This window comes from Sinohyriopsis cumingii, chromosome 2, assembly GCF_028554795.1.
Source record: "Sinohyriopsis cumingii isolate HCF-2022 chromosome 2, ASM2855479v2, whole genome shotgun sequence".
Classification (NCBI taxonomy): domain Eukaryota; kingdom Metazoa; phylum Mollusca; class Bivalvia; order Unionida; family Unionidae; genus Sinohyriopsis; species Sinohyriopsis cumingii.
The window spans coordinates 143,609,026-143,629,198 of record NC_142962.1 but is presented as its reverse complement, the minus strand read 5'-3'; the positions used below and the strand labels follow the sequence as shown (position 1 = coordinate 143,629,198).

General features: G+C 37.1%; 1 protein-coding gene across 1 annotated transcript in view; it reads right to left on the bottom strand.

Moving 5' to 3' along the window:
- Positions 1-1,315: 1,315 nt before the first annotated feature.
- Positions 1,316-20,173, bottom strand: part of LOC149805993 (uncharacterized) — a 120,191-nt gene continuing 101,333 nt past the window's right edge. The window contains exon 17 of the mRNA XM_089950802.1: positions 1,316-9,701. Within this exon, the coding sequence (XP_089806928.1) occupies positions 7,672-9,701 (2,030 nt within the window). The 3' untranslated portion in view covers positions 1,316-7,671. The remainder of the gene's footprint in view (positions 9,702-20,173) is intronic.

Below are 20,173 nucleotides of genomic sequence, written 5' to 3'. Positions count from 1 at the left end.
GCCAAGATGGTCTGACATCACTCACCTGACTTACATCAATCAAATAGCCAAGATGGTCTGACATCATTCACCTGGCTTAATCAATCAAATAGCCAAATGCAAGATTAGTTAACCATGAAATCTGGGTCAAATGGATGCTTCCAGTAGAAATTTCTTCCAATGCTGCTGATTATGTTATGAAAACAACCATTTCAAAGTACCCCTTTAGTTTGTGTCCTCCTCTTTATTTGATGGCACATCAGCATCATTTGCTCAATACCAAAAAATCTTTATCAGATTTCTGTCAAATTCTGTGAAGTGGTATAAGAGAAGTCATTTAATTTTTTTTTTCATTTTTAGTAGTGGCAGGAATATTTTATGGCAGATAACCATCATCTGTACACAACTGAGGGCCATTTTGCCTGGCTGCAGTTACAATTTGTCCAATTTTGTTGAGCCACTTTTTATAGATTAAGTAGTTGTTGAAATTTTATAGTAATGGCACAGCCACATCATTTGAAAAACTCTGAATCCCATCATGACAGGAAGCCTTCTAACAAACTTGGTATAATTATATTCACCCTTTTTTTGGGAAGAAGTCCAAGTTTGTTTATATTTTTGGGAAGAGTTGCCACATTTGATGGCAGATCAAAATCATTTGCATGAAAGTGAAAGCGTTTGTTGCCCAAATGATTTGTTAAATTTGGTCAAATTTTGTTGATTGTTTTTAAAAATGTCTTTTCAAGATTTGTCTATTTTTATTAACATTGGTTATATTTGATAGCACATCTGCATCATTTGCAAAAATCAGAAATCAATTCATGCCAGGAATATCTGTGCTAAGTTTGACTAAAAGTGATCCAGTGGTTTTCATCAGAAGTTAAAAAGTAAAAAATTTTAACTAAGACATTTTCTACCTGAATATTTTAATTCTTATTTTTAACATTAGACAAGCTCATCATCTGTGTACTTCCTGTATTTCAAGAAACCAATTCTTTAAACTTTTTATTTCGTGATCAGAATTAAAAATTACAAAAATCAAGCAAGCCCAATTGTTTGGTTTTTTTTAACGATCAACTAAAGAAATGCACATTCATTATTAACATGGGGAAGATAACTCAAGTTTTTCCAATTGTTTATACTGAAATAAAAACTCATGGTAATATTTAAAAAATGGACAAATAAAGCACAAGCAACTTAATGCAGTGCTGGTAGGTTATGTTATCATGACAGCTTTTTCTCTTTTTTACTTAACAATACAAATCAATGTCATTTATCTATGACAAATAGAGAAATTCTTAAATTTCTAAATGGATAAATTAAAGTACAATAACACTGACAGAACATAAGACATTTAATCAGCCTTGTCAATTGCAGACCATAAATCAGTATCAGAAATAACTGACAAAAAATGAAAAAAAATTAAACTGATATATCCAAGAAAGCACTTTGAGAAAATAACCAATGCATATGTGGATTTTCCACATTAACTTATGCGTTGAAGCATGGCCAAAGTCTTACAAGGCATCATAATAAGTAGAGGAAATTATTCCTACTTGTGCAAAGGGCAATTTATTGAATGCATCCATACAAGTTTGAACTGTAGCTAAAACAAACAGGTACAAAGAATATTTTCTTCACAGCAACTCAAAATCTTATTGATTGCTATTTGATACTAAATTAGACAGCTGTATAATAAGAGACAGTTTAAGATTTTATCTTTACAAGAAAAAATACAGAATGGTATTCTTTCACAAGATTTTTATTCCATTTTTACTACCAGTTCATAAAATATTAGCTACTAAAACTTGGCTAAAAGATAAATAAGCATATAAGCTACTTTCTTCAAAACAATGAAATTTAAGTAAAAAATCCTAAGCATATGTTCTGGACATAAATATTAATATCGTAAACATATAAAAATAAGAAATAAAGAATTTATGACTGTGTAACATAGCTTAACACACTAATTTCTACAAAACACAAATAGCTTCCAATCATAAGGTGAAAATTGAATACATCTAGTGATTCTAACCTAAGCTTATCACATGTCACATCTCTGGTATATATAACACAAGTTTCAGCACCTGTCATATAATTTGGTATTTGTACTTGCTCCATCCATTTTTTTGGTTGCTGTGTGGGCGCTAAAAGACAGAAGTCAGATGAAATACTGAAAACACTGAATTAATTTAAAAACCCAAAGTCATTTTACAAAATTATATCTTATTAACTTTTGCCTCGGGTAAAGTTCTTCAGTCAGTTGTCTGTCATGAAATACTAAGTTACAGCTATTATGTCAGATGTATCAATCTGAAAGGTTCATGAACCAAGAAGAGCCTTGCTGTTAAATCCTGTTTATTTTTAGTTATAACACTGTATATACACATCACATTAATAAAAACACAAGAAAAGCCCTTTACACATAATTTTTATACATTATCAAACGGAAGACCTCTAATAAAATGTATCAGTAACATGAAAATAGTTGTTCTGCATTATCAATTAGAAGCTAAAGGTGAAATTAAAGAACATTTGCTGTATCATTTACCATAAAATATTCAACTATTGACTTTTGTTGAAGTGAAAATACAAGTTTTACTAACCAGTCAAACTCAGTAACATCAAGCAGAGGTCAGTATGACTGGTGTACTGGTTCATAAATCTTCATCTTCATTAAAACCAAGGTCTAAAAGTGTTTTCTACAGGATTTTAAAGCAAAATGTTAAAAATTTAACTTGTTTTAGTAGAGTACAAATGCCCTTTCAACAACATAATGTCAAAAAAATCCATGATGACTTAATGACAAAGCAACATTATTAATTATTGCAAATCACACAATGTCATGTCAGCAAATAAAAAAGCATCTCTAACTGGAATAATATGATGATATTATATATGCATGGAAAGTGATCTACCCATCTTAAGATGTGTTAGAAAATCAAACTTGATACAGTTGAATTTGAAAATAAACATCTAATGTAAGCCATTTTCACTTATAGTAGAATTACCTTTCTGAAACTTGGAAGGGTGCGATGTCTGTTTGATTAAAAAAATATCCTTACCACATTACATTATAAGTAGCACAGACAGCCTCCACCTGTTTTGTTTATAGGTCACAGTGACCCTGACCATGACCTTTTAATCCCTAAATCACCAGGTTCTGTATCTTGTCAAAGGCAATCAACCAAAAATGTTTGGCATAGACGCATTAAGTAGATCTCAACTTAGTAAACAAAAATTTTATATATAAGTGTAATAGTAATTGGCTTCTATGAACAATATATCCGTATAATTTTGGTAAAGGTATGTTTAGTAGAATTCTACCTATTGCACAAAAAAATTCACCTTTTTCAGTCATTGTCACCATGACATTTGGCCTTCTCACCCCAAAATAAATAGTTTTTTTTTTCTTCTTACATTTGACAGGACAAATATGCCAAATTTGAAGAAAGTATTCTCACCAGAATTCAAGCTACTGCAAGTCATTTTGCTATGGTTCATCAGAGTTAACATGAACTTTCAATCTTTAGTCTTAGGCTACTGAAGGGCAACAACTACACATTTTGATTAAGGACAGTAAAACAATTGTTCTTGCATGGAAACCATTTTCCTATGGTTGGTCACAGTAATCTTGAATTTCAACCATTTGATCCACTTCCTAATTCATAGGCTTAGTTTTCTTCTAAAAGGCAACTCACCTGCACATTTTAATAGAGGAATGTAAAGAAGAACTAATGTTACTGTAGGGAAACCAATCTGCTTTTTTGTCTTGTACAGCACAACACTCCAACAATGTTTGGTGAAGTTATGTCAAAAGAACTCGAGCTGTCACCTGTAGTTCAAATTGTTACTGGATTAACAGACTGACTGAATGCTGTACCTAATGGTATCATGAAAGTATTGAATAAAAATTATACTTCTATAACGGGAAGATTGCAGAATTTGAAATCCAAGTTCAATTTTCCAAGTAACAAAATGAGGGAAAGGAGTTCTTAAGTAGCTGTAGATGCCATGTGATATATCCCTAGCAGAAATTCACAGAAACATGCCATGTACCACATACGAGCAGAACTCAATGAAACATGCCATGTACCACATACCGAGCAGAACTCAAAACATGAGAAACAAGCCTAAATGGCTCATACAAATTAAAATGCTGTATATTTATACATACAATAGTAACAATACTCATATATATGAAGCTTGAACTGTGGGATTTCCCAATCAATAAATTAAAAAATAATGAATATGTATATCACATGTGCTATCAATCACATGCCTCTATGACATTATTAATATTCATAAAAGAAACATCAACACAATCAATTAATCAATTAAATGCTACAATATTTACAACAGTAACTGTAAGACAAAATGTTCACTAAAGATAACAAACCACTTGACTATCAAGATGTGTATCCATTTGAAAGACTTCTTGAAATCACTGGCCATCAGGCTTCAAAAATACACATAGTCCAGTCAGATTTTCAAAACTAAATTACAATGAAACAAAAGTACTAGAAACAACACATAACATACCTACCACCTGTTTTATAGTGGGTCATTGTGTTCTTGACCTTTACCTTGAGTTATCAGTTATCATTTAGCTTCAAGGGCAACCAGGCTGTGATGTTTGGTGCAGGCTATATTTACAGAATTTTATTAACTACATAAAAATAACTTTCTTTGACAAAACGCAATGATTTTGACCTCTGACCTTTAGATACTAAAATCAGCAGGGTTCTTTGTATCCTTCTTTATAGGAATGCATCGATAAAGGTTGCTGAGGGCAAGTGAAACTGAATAAAGTTATCATGTACAAATTGTTTTCACTTTGCTTTCATTGAGCTTTTTGACCTTTACCTTTGACACTGTAACTCCTCGATTGGTAGTTTCCTTTTATCCAATAAGGAAAACTGGAAAAGGAACTCAAGTTATTGTGTGGAAACAAAATTGTTGACAGACAGACAGACAAAATTGTAAGTTAACATGACATGCCTTATACATGTAGCAGGTGCATCCTATTAATAGACCAGATCTTTCTTTGTATGAAAAACATGCTTGTAATGCATCGATATTGTCCTAATCTCTGCCAAAATAAAATGAGACCTGCAATCATGTAATTCAAAACTGGAAGTCAAGCAGGCTATGAACATGCAAGCATATAAAGAACCCACTGAAGTTTGTTTATTAAAGGAATTTAAACTGAATGAGGAAAAAATGCACAAATTATAAGATTATCATTCAATTTATGCTTCACCGCATCAAAAGTTCTGGAATAGAATTCAGCTTGTATATTCAAAAGCGACTGTCCAATGGACATGTCGTTTGAAAGATTCCTGACATGCTCTAAATGACATTTTTGGAAATAGTAGTTTTGTAAAGAAAAAAGGCAATTAAATGAAACTAAAATTAAATCAGTTTGCTCATTTTTTCCTTCCTGTTATTTATTTCCTCCATAAATTAGTATGCTCAGTTTAAAAACCATTTATCCAAGAAGCATGTATCTTAATTGGGAAGCCAACTCGTCCATTCAATAAACTATTTAAATTCATTAAGCAAACGAAGAAAAAAGTTAACCTCAGGTTCCACTAAAGTAATCTTCAAGAACCTCAAGGCAATGCTAGAATGCAAACAAACTCCAAACTCGTCTATCTGTTTCATAATCAAGCAAGAAAGCAAAAATGGCTAAAAATGGTTTCAGATCTCATTTTAAAAACAATGTTTTCAAGCTGGGTAGACTTGAAAACATCAGACTGATGATGCAAAATAGTGTTTTAAACTTGCTTTAAAGACGAAACAATTGCTTTAAAGGGTTGCTTTCAAAATAAATATCGGTGCCCAGAGTAAATCTATTTACATCCACACAATACAATATAATAAAATGACTTAATTTAGAGGCTACAGGTAATTTTGTGTTTATCAAAAGGAAGAAGAAAAAAAACATGACAAAACCTACAACTACAAACCATAACACTTTATTTTCTTTAAGTAGACAATTCTATATCCATTCTTACTTGGGTAGATTTTTAAGTAATAATAATAATATAAATAATGATGACAACTGAAGACTATTTGATGTTTACACATTAGCAAAGAATGACTGGCCTGTCTTTTTGAAATAGAGCAAAACATCAATTGTGCACTCATGAAAAAAATGGCAGTCATCTGGATAACTGATTGTCCAGGTAAACAATCAGAATAAAATAAACGCCAAACCAGGAGACATTCTATTAATCCAGAAAAGTGAAATCCAGACTGCATACTATACAATTAATCCAGAAAAAGTGAAATCCAGACCATCTGCATACTGTATAATTGAAATTGTTCCTTATTTTATTGGTCAGTAACAAAATGAAAGAGCAGAATATAATGTAAAAATGATTGGTTCTTATCGCTAAGTTAATATTAATACGCTATCCTAATTATGAAAGTTAGATGGTGAAATAGCCTTAATTTCAGATCTTGTCTACATAACAGTAAATATATAAATGGCATAATTATGACTATGCATGTGGTTTTGAAGCATGCATCCATGATGCCCTCATTTTAAGTTCAATTCTCAGCTATAACAGTGATCAGAAGACCTATGTTGGTATGATATCTGCCATGAACTGGGAAGGTTAGAGAAGAGATGGACTAACTCATTCTATGAAATGTTCTAAGCTATGATTGGCAATCTGAAGAGATTAACAATGCCAAGTGCATATAACAAAACCTGGCATCATACATGATGGTAAATGTATTGAAACCATCATCACCTGTCAACTCCATAGAGAGAAAATTTAACGAAAGGCAAATTTATGCTATATGCTACTGTATATACTCATTTAAAAGACGAGTCCAACTGCAAACTGCACAGACCAGGATATGCCGTCTCATAATGCACTAGCAGATCTGGTTCTGTGCAGCTTGTTGGGAGTAATCAGTAGAACAAACAGCATAGACCCTGATATGCAGGCACATTATGCTATGGCAGATCAGTATCATTGTTGTTTGCAGTTTCACTTGACCTATAAGCACATATATATGATATGTATTTAGTACACATAGTACTTGATACCTGAACTTACTGACAGTGCATTGATCAATATGTCATAACCTCCTTGCCTTCATAAAACTCTATCATCACAATGAATGTGTTTCTAGCTATTGTGTCCATTTGGAATAAGTAACTGTGTAGTAAGGGTACTCTGTGTGGTTACAAAACAATGACTTTAAAACCTATGCTTGTCGTTAAGACTTAGGATGTTGAAACTCTAGTAATGAGTTGCAGTATTCCATGCTGGGGGTCTAACCTGCTAATATCTGTGTAAATCTCATTCTAAGACTATCCACAAGTAAGCTCATTATGTGTCAATTAACTTCCAATACCTATCACATAACAAACATTATCAATCAACTCACCCCGTCAAGTTTTAATGTTTACCAGACCACATTCGGTCACTATTATAGCAAAACTTTGTCCAAGAGAGCTATCACAAGAGTATGTCCAAGCAAGTGGGCCACCTGGACAATTACAGCTAAGTAATATCTATGATTTTAAATCTTAATAACTCCAAAATATTTACTTCAAATTTTCATTAAAGGTTTACAATCTACTTAAATGTATTATGTCAAAGAACGTTTTTTTGCAAGAGAAAAAACGCTAATCAGCTGACAAAGCAATCTCAAATCTGAGAGAACAATTTACTTTATTTTCTTCTTGTTACTAAATGGCTCAGTAGTTGCTGGGATCTGTGGAACATTCCTGTGCTTTCTGGGCCAGGTGAAGGTATCATAACCACTTGAGTGGGCTTTCATGGCATCTGTTGATGCTTTAGATACAGTGTGGGGTGCCCTTTCCTGGGCAAAGGCTGGGTGGCAAATGCTTGAACTGTGTGAATCTGGACCATGTGAGATCTTCATCCCCATATCTTGAGCTGTACTGTTGAATTCTGTCATTACACTTTGCTGTTGCCCAAACACGATATCATCATCATCGTCATTATCATCATCATCATGGAAACTCATGTTGGAAAAAGCAGAGTTGGATATGTCATGATCTTTGGGTCTTGGACTTTTGCTAGGTTTCACTCGTGTATATTTAGATGTTCCACTTACAGCAAATGCAGCCTCCTCTCTATCATCAATTTCATCACTGTTTTCCTTGGTGATAAGTTCTGAACTATCACTACCAGTAGACATAACTCTATCACTTCTAACACCGTATGATATGCTTTCTGTCCTGACTGTTGGCCCAGCAATGGTTTGACTATCTGGTACGTGGAATGTATTAGTCCTCACAGCATGGCCTATATTTGACTGACTTGACATAGGATCAGTAACTTTACTTGGATATATTCGACTGTTTGCAGCTGGTTGGAAAATCGATTGTTTCAACTGTTGTGGCTGGGTAGTTTGATAGGGGCCACTACCCATAAAAGGCACGGCCCCAAACGGGTCTTGAACATTTTTGGGCTGTTGTATTTGAGAAGTGGCCATATCTCTCTCTCTTTGAGACCTGAAATCAGCTACAAAAGTTGTGGCAGGAGGTAATGTAGTATAAGCTGACTCACTGTATGAATCAAGTGTCTGGTAAGACTGTGATGTTCGAATTTTACTGTAATGTGAAAACATGGAACTATGACTTGTACTCTGATGGCTGGCTACCTGCCTGTCTGGAGACTGAGCATGGGAATGTGGAGGAGTCAGCATAGTCTGAAAGTCTGTTGTGCTTGATGATTTCTTGAAACAGGGAGTATTTGCTAACAAACTGTTCTCACTGTCCCAGTTGCCCATGTCATCACTGGAGTGAAGTTCCATCAAAGAGGAGCTCATATCTGATGGCTGATGTTTTTTACTTTTTGACAACTTGTTTGAATGCAAAGGAACTTTCGCAAAGATATCCAGATCCACTGCTGTCTTAGATGCTGAGTTTGTCACTGGGAGGAATCCAACAGCACTGACTGGTCGTTTTTTTCTAGATGCTTTTCTTTTGAAAGGAGCAGCCAAAAAGATGTCCTTTTCCTCCTTCTGGTTCTCTTTCACTGAAGACACTGCTGGAATGGCTTCTTTCTCCAAAAATCCATCAATGCTCTTATTGCTTTCCTCCTTCGATATAGAAGTCACACTAACCTGACTTCCTTCATCAGCATCTTCCAGTTCATCATCATCCAGAAGAGGTCGAACACCATGTTCATGACCAATAATTCTGTCTGACGATTGACCACTAGGCCTCTGGCTATCTGTACTATTGGCATTCTGGTTAGCTGTAACAACTGTGGTCTTGGTAGCATCATATTCCTGACTAGAAGTGGACACAACTGAGATCACATCACAGTCTTTACGTTTGGCAATTGAAGTCACATTTACTGGTCTACTACCATATTCATCATCTAATTCTTTGTAGTAGAAGTCAGTACTAGATTGCTTGTAGGACTGACCCAGGCTGTCCTCCTCTGCAAAAGAGGAGCTAGACTCAGCTTCTTTCCTGACTGTGTGCTGAAGAGGAATAGGCTTGCTCACTTGTGATCCTGAAAAGTCTATTTTCTCCTCCCTGTCCTCTTCTGCTCCTATCTCAACCAGATGATGGTACTGGGACAGCATACCCCAAGCTGCCCTGACCAATGGATTTGTTCCAAAGAAGTCAAGTGACTTGGAGGTTTGTTGTACAACCTGTCCTGCCTCACATTTATCAGGAGACTTTTTGACAGAAGACTCTTCCTCATTCACATCATCTACAAATAAATAAATAAATAAATAAATGAAAAAATGTACCATTATTTGTAGCTTGTAGAAAATGATTCATTATTAAGTAAAAACGACTACAACAAAGAGAAAAAAATGCCAAAAATTACATTGATCTCTGAAAATATATACATAAATAAATAAATTTAATTAAATAAATGTGTTTGATTTTGGATTTTTAATGTAGCTTTAACAATGTTTCAGTCATATCGCTATGATGTCTGCAGTATGACAGTTTATAGCACTAAGGCATCGTGCTGCAGACATGTAGCATCATGTCCCACCCAATAACATTATCCTGACACCAGACTAACCAGTCCCAACACTAACCTCTTAATGCTGAAAGCCAACAGAGGCAGCTGTTAGTACCTATTTTATAAGTGTTTGGTGTGACTCGGCTGGGGTTCAAACCCACATCTGAGGTGGATGCTCTAACAACATAGGCCAGTGAAGCAGTCATATAAATAAATACATAAATAAATACATAAATAAATAAATAAATAAATACATAAATAAATCATCTGTAGCTTGTAGAAAACAAGTTTCACTATGATGCAAGTAAGCACTACTGCAGATCAGAGGAAAAAAATGCTAAGATGACAAATACATCTGACAGTTTCTAATTAGCAGAAGTTTGAAAATTCAGACCGCTTTTAGCTTACATTATTGTGTCTGCATATTAGAAGATTATTTTCTGGGACTGGGGAAGTCATTCCAATCATTCCAAGTAGTCAAGAGATTAATATTTAAGGTACTAAAATTATAGTGCAATTACAAAACTACATTGTCATGAAAGTGTGAGAAAAATTTTTGAGTTACCAATGTTTCATTTTCTTAACATACAGAATGAGTGCCAATTTGGTTATATTTTGGTTTACTTTTTGATCTTATCACAGCTGTTTCAACACTTTGATGCATCTTTAATTTTGTACTTCTGACCTTCATCACTCTTGCAGTTGACCGCTCCAATGACCTAGTGGTTAGAGCATCAAACCCTGAGTCATACCATGTTAGGACTGGTCGGCCTAGTGTCAGGATAATATGACTGGGTGTGACATCATGATACAGTGCTAGAAATCACTATGAACTGCCACAATGCAGAAATTGTAGTGATATGAAAGAAATTTTGTTAAAGCTATGTTAAAAATCCAACACACACACAGAGTTGTGTGTACATTTTGATGTTTCTCTAATTTATACATTTTGTCATATTCACCTTTTAAGTTGTCTGTATATTGTGATGCTTCTCTAATTTGTAGTATTGACATTAGTCACCTTGAAAGTTGTGTGTACGTTCTGATGCTTTCTAATTTTTACTTTTGATATCTGATGCTTTCTAATTTTTACTTTTGATATCTGATGCTTTCTAATTTTTACTTTTGATATCTGATGCTTTCTAATTTTTACTTTTGATATCTGATGCTTTCTAATTTTTACTTTTGATATCTGATGCTTTCTAATTTTTACTTTTGATATCTGATGCTTTCTAATTTTTACTTTTGATATCTGATGCTTTCTAATTTTTACTTTTGATATCTGATGCTTTCTAATTTTTACTTTTGATATCTGATGCTTTCTAATTTTTACTTTTGATATCTGATGCTTTCTAATTTTTACTTTTGATATCTGATGCTAATTTTTACTTTTGATATCTGATACTTTCTAATTTTTACTTTTGATATCTGATGCTTTCTAATTTTTACTTTTGATATCTGATGCTTTCTAATTTTTACTTTTGATATCTGATACTTTCTAATTTTTACTTTTGATATCTGATACTTTCTAATTTTTACTTTTGATATCTGATGCTTTCTAATTTTTACTTTTGATATCTGATACTTTCTAATTTTTACTTTTGATTTTTGATGCTTCTCTAATTTGTAGTATTAACATTAGTCACCTTTACAGTTGTGTGTATGTTCTGATGCTGTCTAATTTTTACTTTTGATATTTGATGCTTTCTAATTTGTACTTTTGATCTTAATCAACTTTACAGTTGAGTGTAGGGGCCCAAAGTGGCCGAGTGGTCTAAAGTGCTCTCCATTATGATCAGTGCCATCTCACCTTTGTCTGCATGGGTTCGAGTCTAGGATTTGACCAATGTGGGTATATGAGAAAGCTTGCCAGTAGCTTCTCATGGGTCAGTGGTTCTTCCCAGATTTTTCCCGGGTTCTTCCTCAACCATTAATACTATCTGCATGGCATTGCCTAATGTGTGCTGAAAAATGGCGTTAAACCCCACAACAACAACAACAACAACAGTTGAGTGTATATTTTGATGCCTAATTTATCAAATTTGATCTTGCAGCCAACTACGTGTAAACTGAAATAATTAGTAGGACCACAAATACTTCTTAAAACAAACGAAGTCAAGGCTTGAATGAGTGTCCCTGCTTTTAGGAGGTCATACAACATAGAGTATGTGATCCACATACTGTAAGCAAGACACGTAAGCCTTCATATTATAAAACCCAAACCTGCTCAAATTATCTTTTAAACCAGAATTTACATGCATTAAAGTTGTATGTACTAGCATTTAACAGCACTTCAGCACAGTAACGGCTATATGGTGCTATACAATAGTGAAGTTCTACAAATGTAAAGAAAAAAGAATTGCACAAAAAAAACTTCCATGTAAATCTAAACATGACGTACAAGATAAAATATAAAAGGTAACGATCTTTAAATTCTTTAAAAGTTATTTTAAAAAAGGGTAAAAAACATGGAACTTTCCATGATTCAGCCAAAGCAGGAGCCATAAAGTGACCAAAGAATGACTACTGACAGTCAAAACTATCCAAGTTCTGTTACCATCTATACTCGCTTATAACTCCAACTGACAACTGCACAAGATCTGCCATGACATAATGCTCAAGCAGACCTGGGCCTGTGCTGTTTATTAGGAGTGATTGTAGAACAAACAAACAACAGAGACCCTGATCTGCAGGCATGTAATGCTACGGTAGATAAAGGTCTTTGTTGCTTGCAGTTTGCCTCAGTTCAGAATGAGCATACCTGGTAATATAAAGCAGCAATACAAAATTCATTTAACTGCAACATATATAACTAAAATTTAAAATGCAGTAAAGTTACAACAGTGATCAGGAGGTCATAGTTCTACAAAATGATGCTAACAATAAATCTCATCCCATATCTCATAAATACCATATTTGGTTGCAATCTACTGTCTATTCTCACAAGTCCAATCAAACTGATCCGTCACTGCATAAGGTGCCTGCAGATCAGGGTCCATGTTGTTTGTTATACTAATTACTCATGACAAATTACGCAGACCCAGATCTGCTGGACTCATATAAATAGGTATACATAAACAGAGTAACAAATGAAACAAAAGTGAAGAACTTGATCTGGGGCCCAAATTTCAACAACTGCAGATGTAAAAGGCTGAAAATGGAACTCATCAAAAAGATATCACAAATAGAAAGTTAAACACCAAATTTAATTGAAATCCATTAGGAATAAACATTTTATCTGTTGAGCAATCAGGGGCCATAACTATGCAAAATGATTATATAAACTGCTAAAAACCATAATCTTTGAGCTAAAAGCTTATATACAAAATTAGGCAGCATTTCAACAACAATAAACAATCTAAGTTATCAGTCCAAAATAAAATAGTGCCATAGGCTATGAAATAAAATCAGTGCCACAGATAATGAAAAGTCACAACTCTAACAAATAAAGACTCAGAAAATTAACAATCACTTTCAGATCTAAGAAATATAAAATAACAAAATAAATATCTTGAACAACCATTAGCCATAACTCAACTAAATGGAGCAAAAAGGAACAACATATAGACACGAAATCTCAGTCATGCAATGTAAAAGATGTATTATTTATAACTATGTGCTCTAGTTCCTAAAACATGAACCTACTTATTGCATATGTATTATGATTATTATTCGATTTGATTAAAATTGAGATCTACTTATAATAAGTACATCTGGTCGACACCAATAAGGGTACACATTCTGCTAATTTTTGTACTCCAGTCCACTTACATTTAGTAACCTATCAGAGAAAGTGCTGTATTTAAGAGTTGGAAAAGTGAATATTAGAAACAAAATGTTCCAAAATGAAGTCTATCATTTTCAAAAATGTGAAAGCTGCAATTCAGTTGTTGAATTAAAAGGTCAACAGAACATGACCTCATATGTTTCCATCATATATCCAGTATGTCTGGACTTCTGTTTTAATCAGATGGCATTATTACTCAGTATGGCATTTCAGCTGGAGCTGTTGACACAAAATCTAATCATCTTCCTTGCATACCAATTAAAAATCACAACTTTTCCTGATTTCCATAAGATTATAAATGTAATGAATTTATTCTGCTGACACAAACAATTATAAAACCCTGTTCTCGCTAATACTTAATTTATTAAAGAAAATGTATGCGATCTGTACAAATGAATCTCACAAAAGTTAAAAGATCCATCAAAATACAAAGCAAACAAGCATGGAACTGGAAGCACCAAAGACACGGGATTATAAAATTTGGAATGAATGAATGAAAATGCAAAATTCTTTAATCTTCATGCGAAAACTGATCAAAGAAACGTCACTTCCTGATAAAAAAATCCAAATACATGTGTATATTGTTTGGTGACAGCAGAACTTGAAGAACCCTACAGTTTCAAATCTTGAAGTGAATCTACCGGGTATATACAAAAATATGAATGTACAAATATACAACAAGGCAGAATGCAGTCAGTCTGAAATTGTCTAAAATCCTCAAACAGTATTAAAAACAGTTCACTGTAATATTTTAAAGGTGTTGATGTTAATGAGCATATCAAAGCCAATAACTATAAAAACATGATTCTCAAATAACTGTCAAATTAATCAGCTAAATGCAAAAACTTTCAGAAATGAATGCAGATTTCATTAGGTCACTGTGATCAGCATTGCTAGTTTTACTCCTGAGGATTAATGTATGCACAGTGGTCCCCCTCTTATATGGCCACCCCTTCTGCACCGGGAAAGTGGCCTTATAAAACGGGTGGCCTTTCCATAGGGGGACTGTATTTGTGAAATGTGTATGTATATGTGCATATAGCAGGAAAGATCCATATAACTTAATGCAGTTAATATATCCATTTAAAGGTAGCATTAATTATTAAAGTGTTCTTCTTGTCTTGAAAACTGAGTTATTTCAAGGTAGCATTAATTAATAGTTCTTATTCTTAGGCATATGAGTTGGATATTGTTGGCATGCGCATTACAAAACCAGTCAAAAACATTATTTAAATCTTCGTACATAAATTGTTTCGTATTTAAAATATTTCTCTTTCAATTTACTCCATTTTCCCACTGCTACAGAATATTTTGCTTATCTTTTATGATCTTGTTTATTTGAATCTTGCCAACGCAAATTCTTTTGGCAAGTGAATTCTCCCCATTGTCATAAAGTCGAATAACTTTTACTTTTCCTTCTAAAGTATTAATTCTTTGTTTACGTGATGACATATTAAAGTTTCGTAATGATTTATTCCTATGTTGCTAATTGTACAGTACTGCAATTTAATTTTGTAAATGAAACTTTTGTAAACGAAAAACCTTATTATAAAGGAAGTGATACACGTACATGTACTGTGGTGGTGGTCTAAGGTTGACATTGATGGGGTTGGAGTGGGAGACAAAACGCCCCACTCCTCCAAAAATATCCCATATGGCTTGCATCTCTGATTGCCTTTGTCAACTAAAATCCAGCTCCTGGCCTTCACAAGTGGCTTAGCTTCTAAGTGCAGCAGACCATGTTTTCACTAACAGGAGAAGGGGTGAAGACAGGCCACTGGCGCCTTAAAACCAGTCGCTTTGGGTAGATGGGGCTCGTAAACCTTGGATGGTAGCTCATTTTGGAGAAGCTAAACTCCGATGTCAAACCTCCACTGCCTTGCAGCTATACCCACTCAGGTAAAAAGCTAAGGGAGTAAACCCCGACAGAAAATCCGGAGACAAAGTCCCCATGGCGGTCTGACATTGACTTCAATGTTACTCCAGCAACTCCTGCAACACCACTGGTGTCAAGTTGTATTGGCATTTGTCGTTCCCTTGGGTTCACCAGCTGCGTGGAGAGGGGGGGATCTGCTACATGGGCAACAGCTGATTCTCCATATCACCCTGCCCAGGCTTGGTAGCTCCACTGGAGAGGACACTCCAGCGATGTCATAACACGGGAACCAGCAGTCTACCGGTTCTATGACACAGCTCGATTGGCATAGAGATTGGCGCCAGGGGTTGCTTTCGATGGTGGGAGAGACCTTCATGTCTCATTGAACAGCTACTGCCTGCCTCAAGCTGGGCAGCCCCCAGTCAGTAAGGTGCAGCCCCGCCATGGCCTGCCTGCTTCACTGGGTGCGTGGAGCTTAGAGAACCATCTCGACAAGCGGCCACAAACTTCGCACCAGGAAAGATTCAAAGAAGAAAGAAGACTCCAGCTCTTTGTTTCACAAGCTGGAACATCAGGACCATGTATCCTGGACTCACTGCTGACCTGCAGCAGATAGACGATGCATGGAAGACTGCCATCATTGACAGGGAACTCTCTTGACTGAATACTGACATTGCCTGCCTTCAGGAGACCAGACTGGCCGACAGTAGCACCATCAAGGAAGCCAACTACACCTTTTTTGTCACGGGAAGCCCTCCAACGAACATAGGCAGCATGGTGTTGGCTTCACTGTAAAGAGCATGCTCACTGCCTTCATTGAGCATCCATCATCAGGCTCTGAGAGGATCCTTGCCCTCTGGCTGTCAACATCCTTAGGCCCTGCCAACATCTTCAGCGTGTACACCCCATACCTCTGCTCCACCCCAGAGAAGAAAGACCAGTTCTACAAGGCTCTGGATCAAGCAATATCCAGTATCCCCAGCACCGAAGGCCTCTACAAACTAGGAGACTTCAATGCTAAAGTGGGAGCTGACTATCTATGAGACCTGGCCCACCTGTCTCGGCTCTCACGGAAAGTGGCAAGATCAACGAGAATGGTCAGAAACTGCTGGAGATCCACCAGGTATCATGGAGACACCCACGTTCCTGCCATGGGCACCAGCTAGATCTCATCATCACTAGGCATGCAGAACTGGCCAGTGTCCTCCTTACCTCCAGCTACCACAGTGCCATCTGCAACACAGACCAATCCCTCATGGCCAGCAAGGTGTGAATAATACCCAAAAAGTTGCATCACATCAAGAAGAAGGGTCACCCATGCATCAAAACCTGCTGGGCAAGCAACCCAAAGACACAGCAGTTCATCAGCAAGCTGCAGGAGGCTCTCACCAAAGAGACATCTGATGACACCATCAACTCCAAGTGGTCCCACCTCTGAGATACTCAGCCATTACTGCCTATGGGAAGAAGGAGCACAAAAGCACCTACTGGTATGAGGCCAAATGGAAGATGGAGCCCGTGACTGAGGAGAAGAGGAAAGCCATCCTGGCTTACAAGGCTGCGTCTAGCCCTAGTACACTACAAGCCCTCAGGACTGCCAGGAACAAAAGCCCAGCAGACCGACCGCCACTGCGCCAACACCAACTGGCTGAAATCTGCACCAGTATACATTTAGCTGCCAACACTGGGAATGCAAGAGGCATGTACGAGGGTATCAAGAAGGTGACAGGCGCCCCCCACCTCCAAGATCGCCCCACTCAAATCCAAGACTGGCAAAATCACAGACATTGGGAAACAGCTGCAGCACTGAGTTAAGCACTATCTCAAGCTGTATGCAACATAAAACGGCATCACCGACACTGCCCTGGACGCCATCCCAGACCTACCAGTCACTGAGGAACTAGACACTCCACCTACCCTGCAAGTGCTCAGAAAAGCCATCAACTGCTACATCCCACCTGAAATCCTCAAGATCGGGAAACCAGCACTGCTCCAGCCCCTGGATGAACTCCTCTGCCTCTGCTAGGGATAGGGACACATTCCCCAGAACATGCGAGATGCCAACATCATCACTTTGTACAAGAACAAAGGAGACAGTAACGACTGCAACAACTACCGGGGCATCTCCCTCCTCAGCATTGTTTGAAAGGCTTTCGCCTATGTTGCCCTGGTGTGCTTGCAGTGTCTAACCAGAATGCCAGTGTGGCTTCTGAGCCAGCCAGTCAAATGCCCCTCTACATCACCTTCATAGACCTAATCAAGGCATTTGACCTGGTCAGCCAGAGTGGACTCTTCAGGCTTCTGCAGAAGATTGGCTGCCCCCCCCCCATGACTGCTCGCTGTCATCACGTTGTTCTACGAGAACAGGCACAGCACAAAGTGCTTCAACGGCGCAACATCAAAGGACTTCCCAGTCAGCAGTGGAGTGAAGCAAGGCTATGTCCTCATGCCTATGCTCTTTGCCTTCTTCTCCATGCTCCTCCACTACACCTTCAAAGACTGCAGCAAGGGAGTGTACATCCACACCAGGACTGATGGCAAGCTGTTCAACATCACCCATCTCTGTGCTAAGACCTAAGAGTTACAGAGGTTCCCATCTGTGAATTGTTCTTCGCCGATGATGCTGCCTTGACATCACACATGGAAGGCGGACTTCAGCAGCTGGTATGTCCCCTCTCCCACACCTGCAAGGAGTTTGGACTGACCATCAGTCTGAAGAAGATGAATGTAATGGCACAGGACGCAGACTCCCCTACCACCATTGCCATTGAAGGGTACAACCTGGAAGTTCACTCGCCGTTGATGCTGAGGTGAATGGCAGGATTGCCAAAGCAGCAGCAGTTATGGCCAGACTGAACCAGAGGGTCTAGAACAACCATAACCTCACTGAGAAGACCAAACTGCGCGTCTACCAGGCCATGCTTGCTCAGCACACTCCTGTACAGCAGCAAGGCATGCACCACCTACGCAAGCCACAAAAGGAAACTCAACAGCTTCCACCTGAGATGCCTGCAGTGCATTCTGCACATCCAGTGGCAGGAAAAAGTACTCAACACAGAGGATATGGAACATGCCAGCATGAACAGCATGTTCTCCATTCTCAGCAAGAGGCACATTCGCTAGATCAGCCATGTCAGGAGAATGGACCCAGTCTGCATTCACAAGGAACTGCTATACAGCGAGCTAGCAGAAGGCACATGACTGACTGGACAGCCATATCTGCGTTACAAAGATGTCTGCAAGAAGGACATGAAGATGGCCAACATCAACATCAATATCTGGGAGAGCTGTGCTGACAACCACTCTGCCTGCCAGGAAGAAGGCAAAACAACAACAGTCTCAACAAGCAATGACATTCACCTGCAGCAAGTGCAACAGAGACTGTCACTCTAGGGTCGGACTCTTCAGCCACTCACAAAGGTGCAGATGGGACACCCAAACCGGAAGCTCCACTGTCATCTCTCGAAGATGGACAGATGCCAATGACATGTGTTGTCACATGATTTTTCAGTCTTTGTTTGGTACCCTGTTTTGTTCAAGGCTAATTTGTTTCTGTCTGTGTGTGTGTGTGTGTGTGTGTGTGTGTATGTGTGTTAATTCACAAAATCTATTTTTTGCCTCTCTGACCATGTTATGATCTTGACAACTATGTCAGTCATAACTGTCAATTTTAAATTTAAAAAATCCACTGTGTGAAGCCCAAAGCTCTGTTAAAACAATGCTGACCCCATTTCTATCTGACCATGCTATGATCTTGACAATTACGTCCATTCATAATTGCCAATTAAAGAAACAATCACTGTGTGAAGACCAAAGCTCCATCAAAACATTGCTGACCCCATTTCTATCTTTCTATCTGACCATGTTATGATGTTGACAATTACGTCCAGTTGTAATCAGCAATTAAATAATTATATATAACTAAAAAAAACACCGCTGTATGAAGGCCAAATGTCTATCAAAATATTACTGACCCCATTTCCTGCAAACGTCAACATTAATGATAATAACCTTAGTAGTAGTACATGTACTTTAGCCAACACTTCTTTCAGTAATGAAAACCTGACACCCGGAAACAGACATCGGGAAAGATAATCAGATCACTTACCTTACTGTATTTAAATATTGGTTCTGGACACATATTAATTATAGAATGTGGCCGCTTGTGAAGAGTAAATTTTACATTTGTGTACTAATATGTTGGATGCTGGTCGCATCTGAGTGGTGACCTTTCTTGAGGGGTACATATGAATACAAACTCATCTGTGCCAAGGGATTCTGGCTGCAAAGAGTGGGTGGCCGTTGGTCAGAGGGGGACCACTGTATCAAGACAGTATATTCAACAAGTTAAGAGAAATGGAGCTAAATGCAAAAACTATGCCGATATCTAAAACCACAGCTGGAACCACAATAAACTCTCAGAAAAGTCATATATATGTCTAAACCATGCGTGTATGAAGCATTGTATTCTTGTATATGTGCACATTAGAGAAAATGAAATATGCAAGTCACAGGTAAAAGTTGAAATGTGTAGATTATGATGAT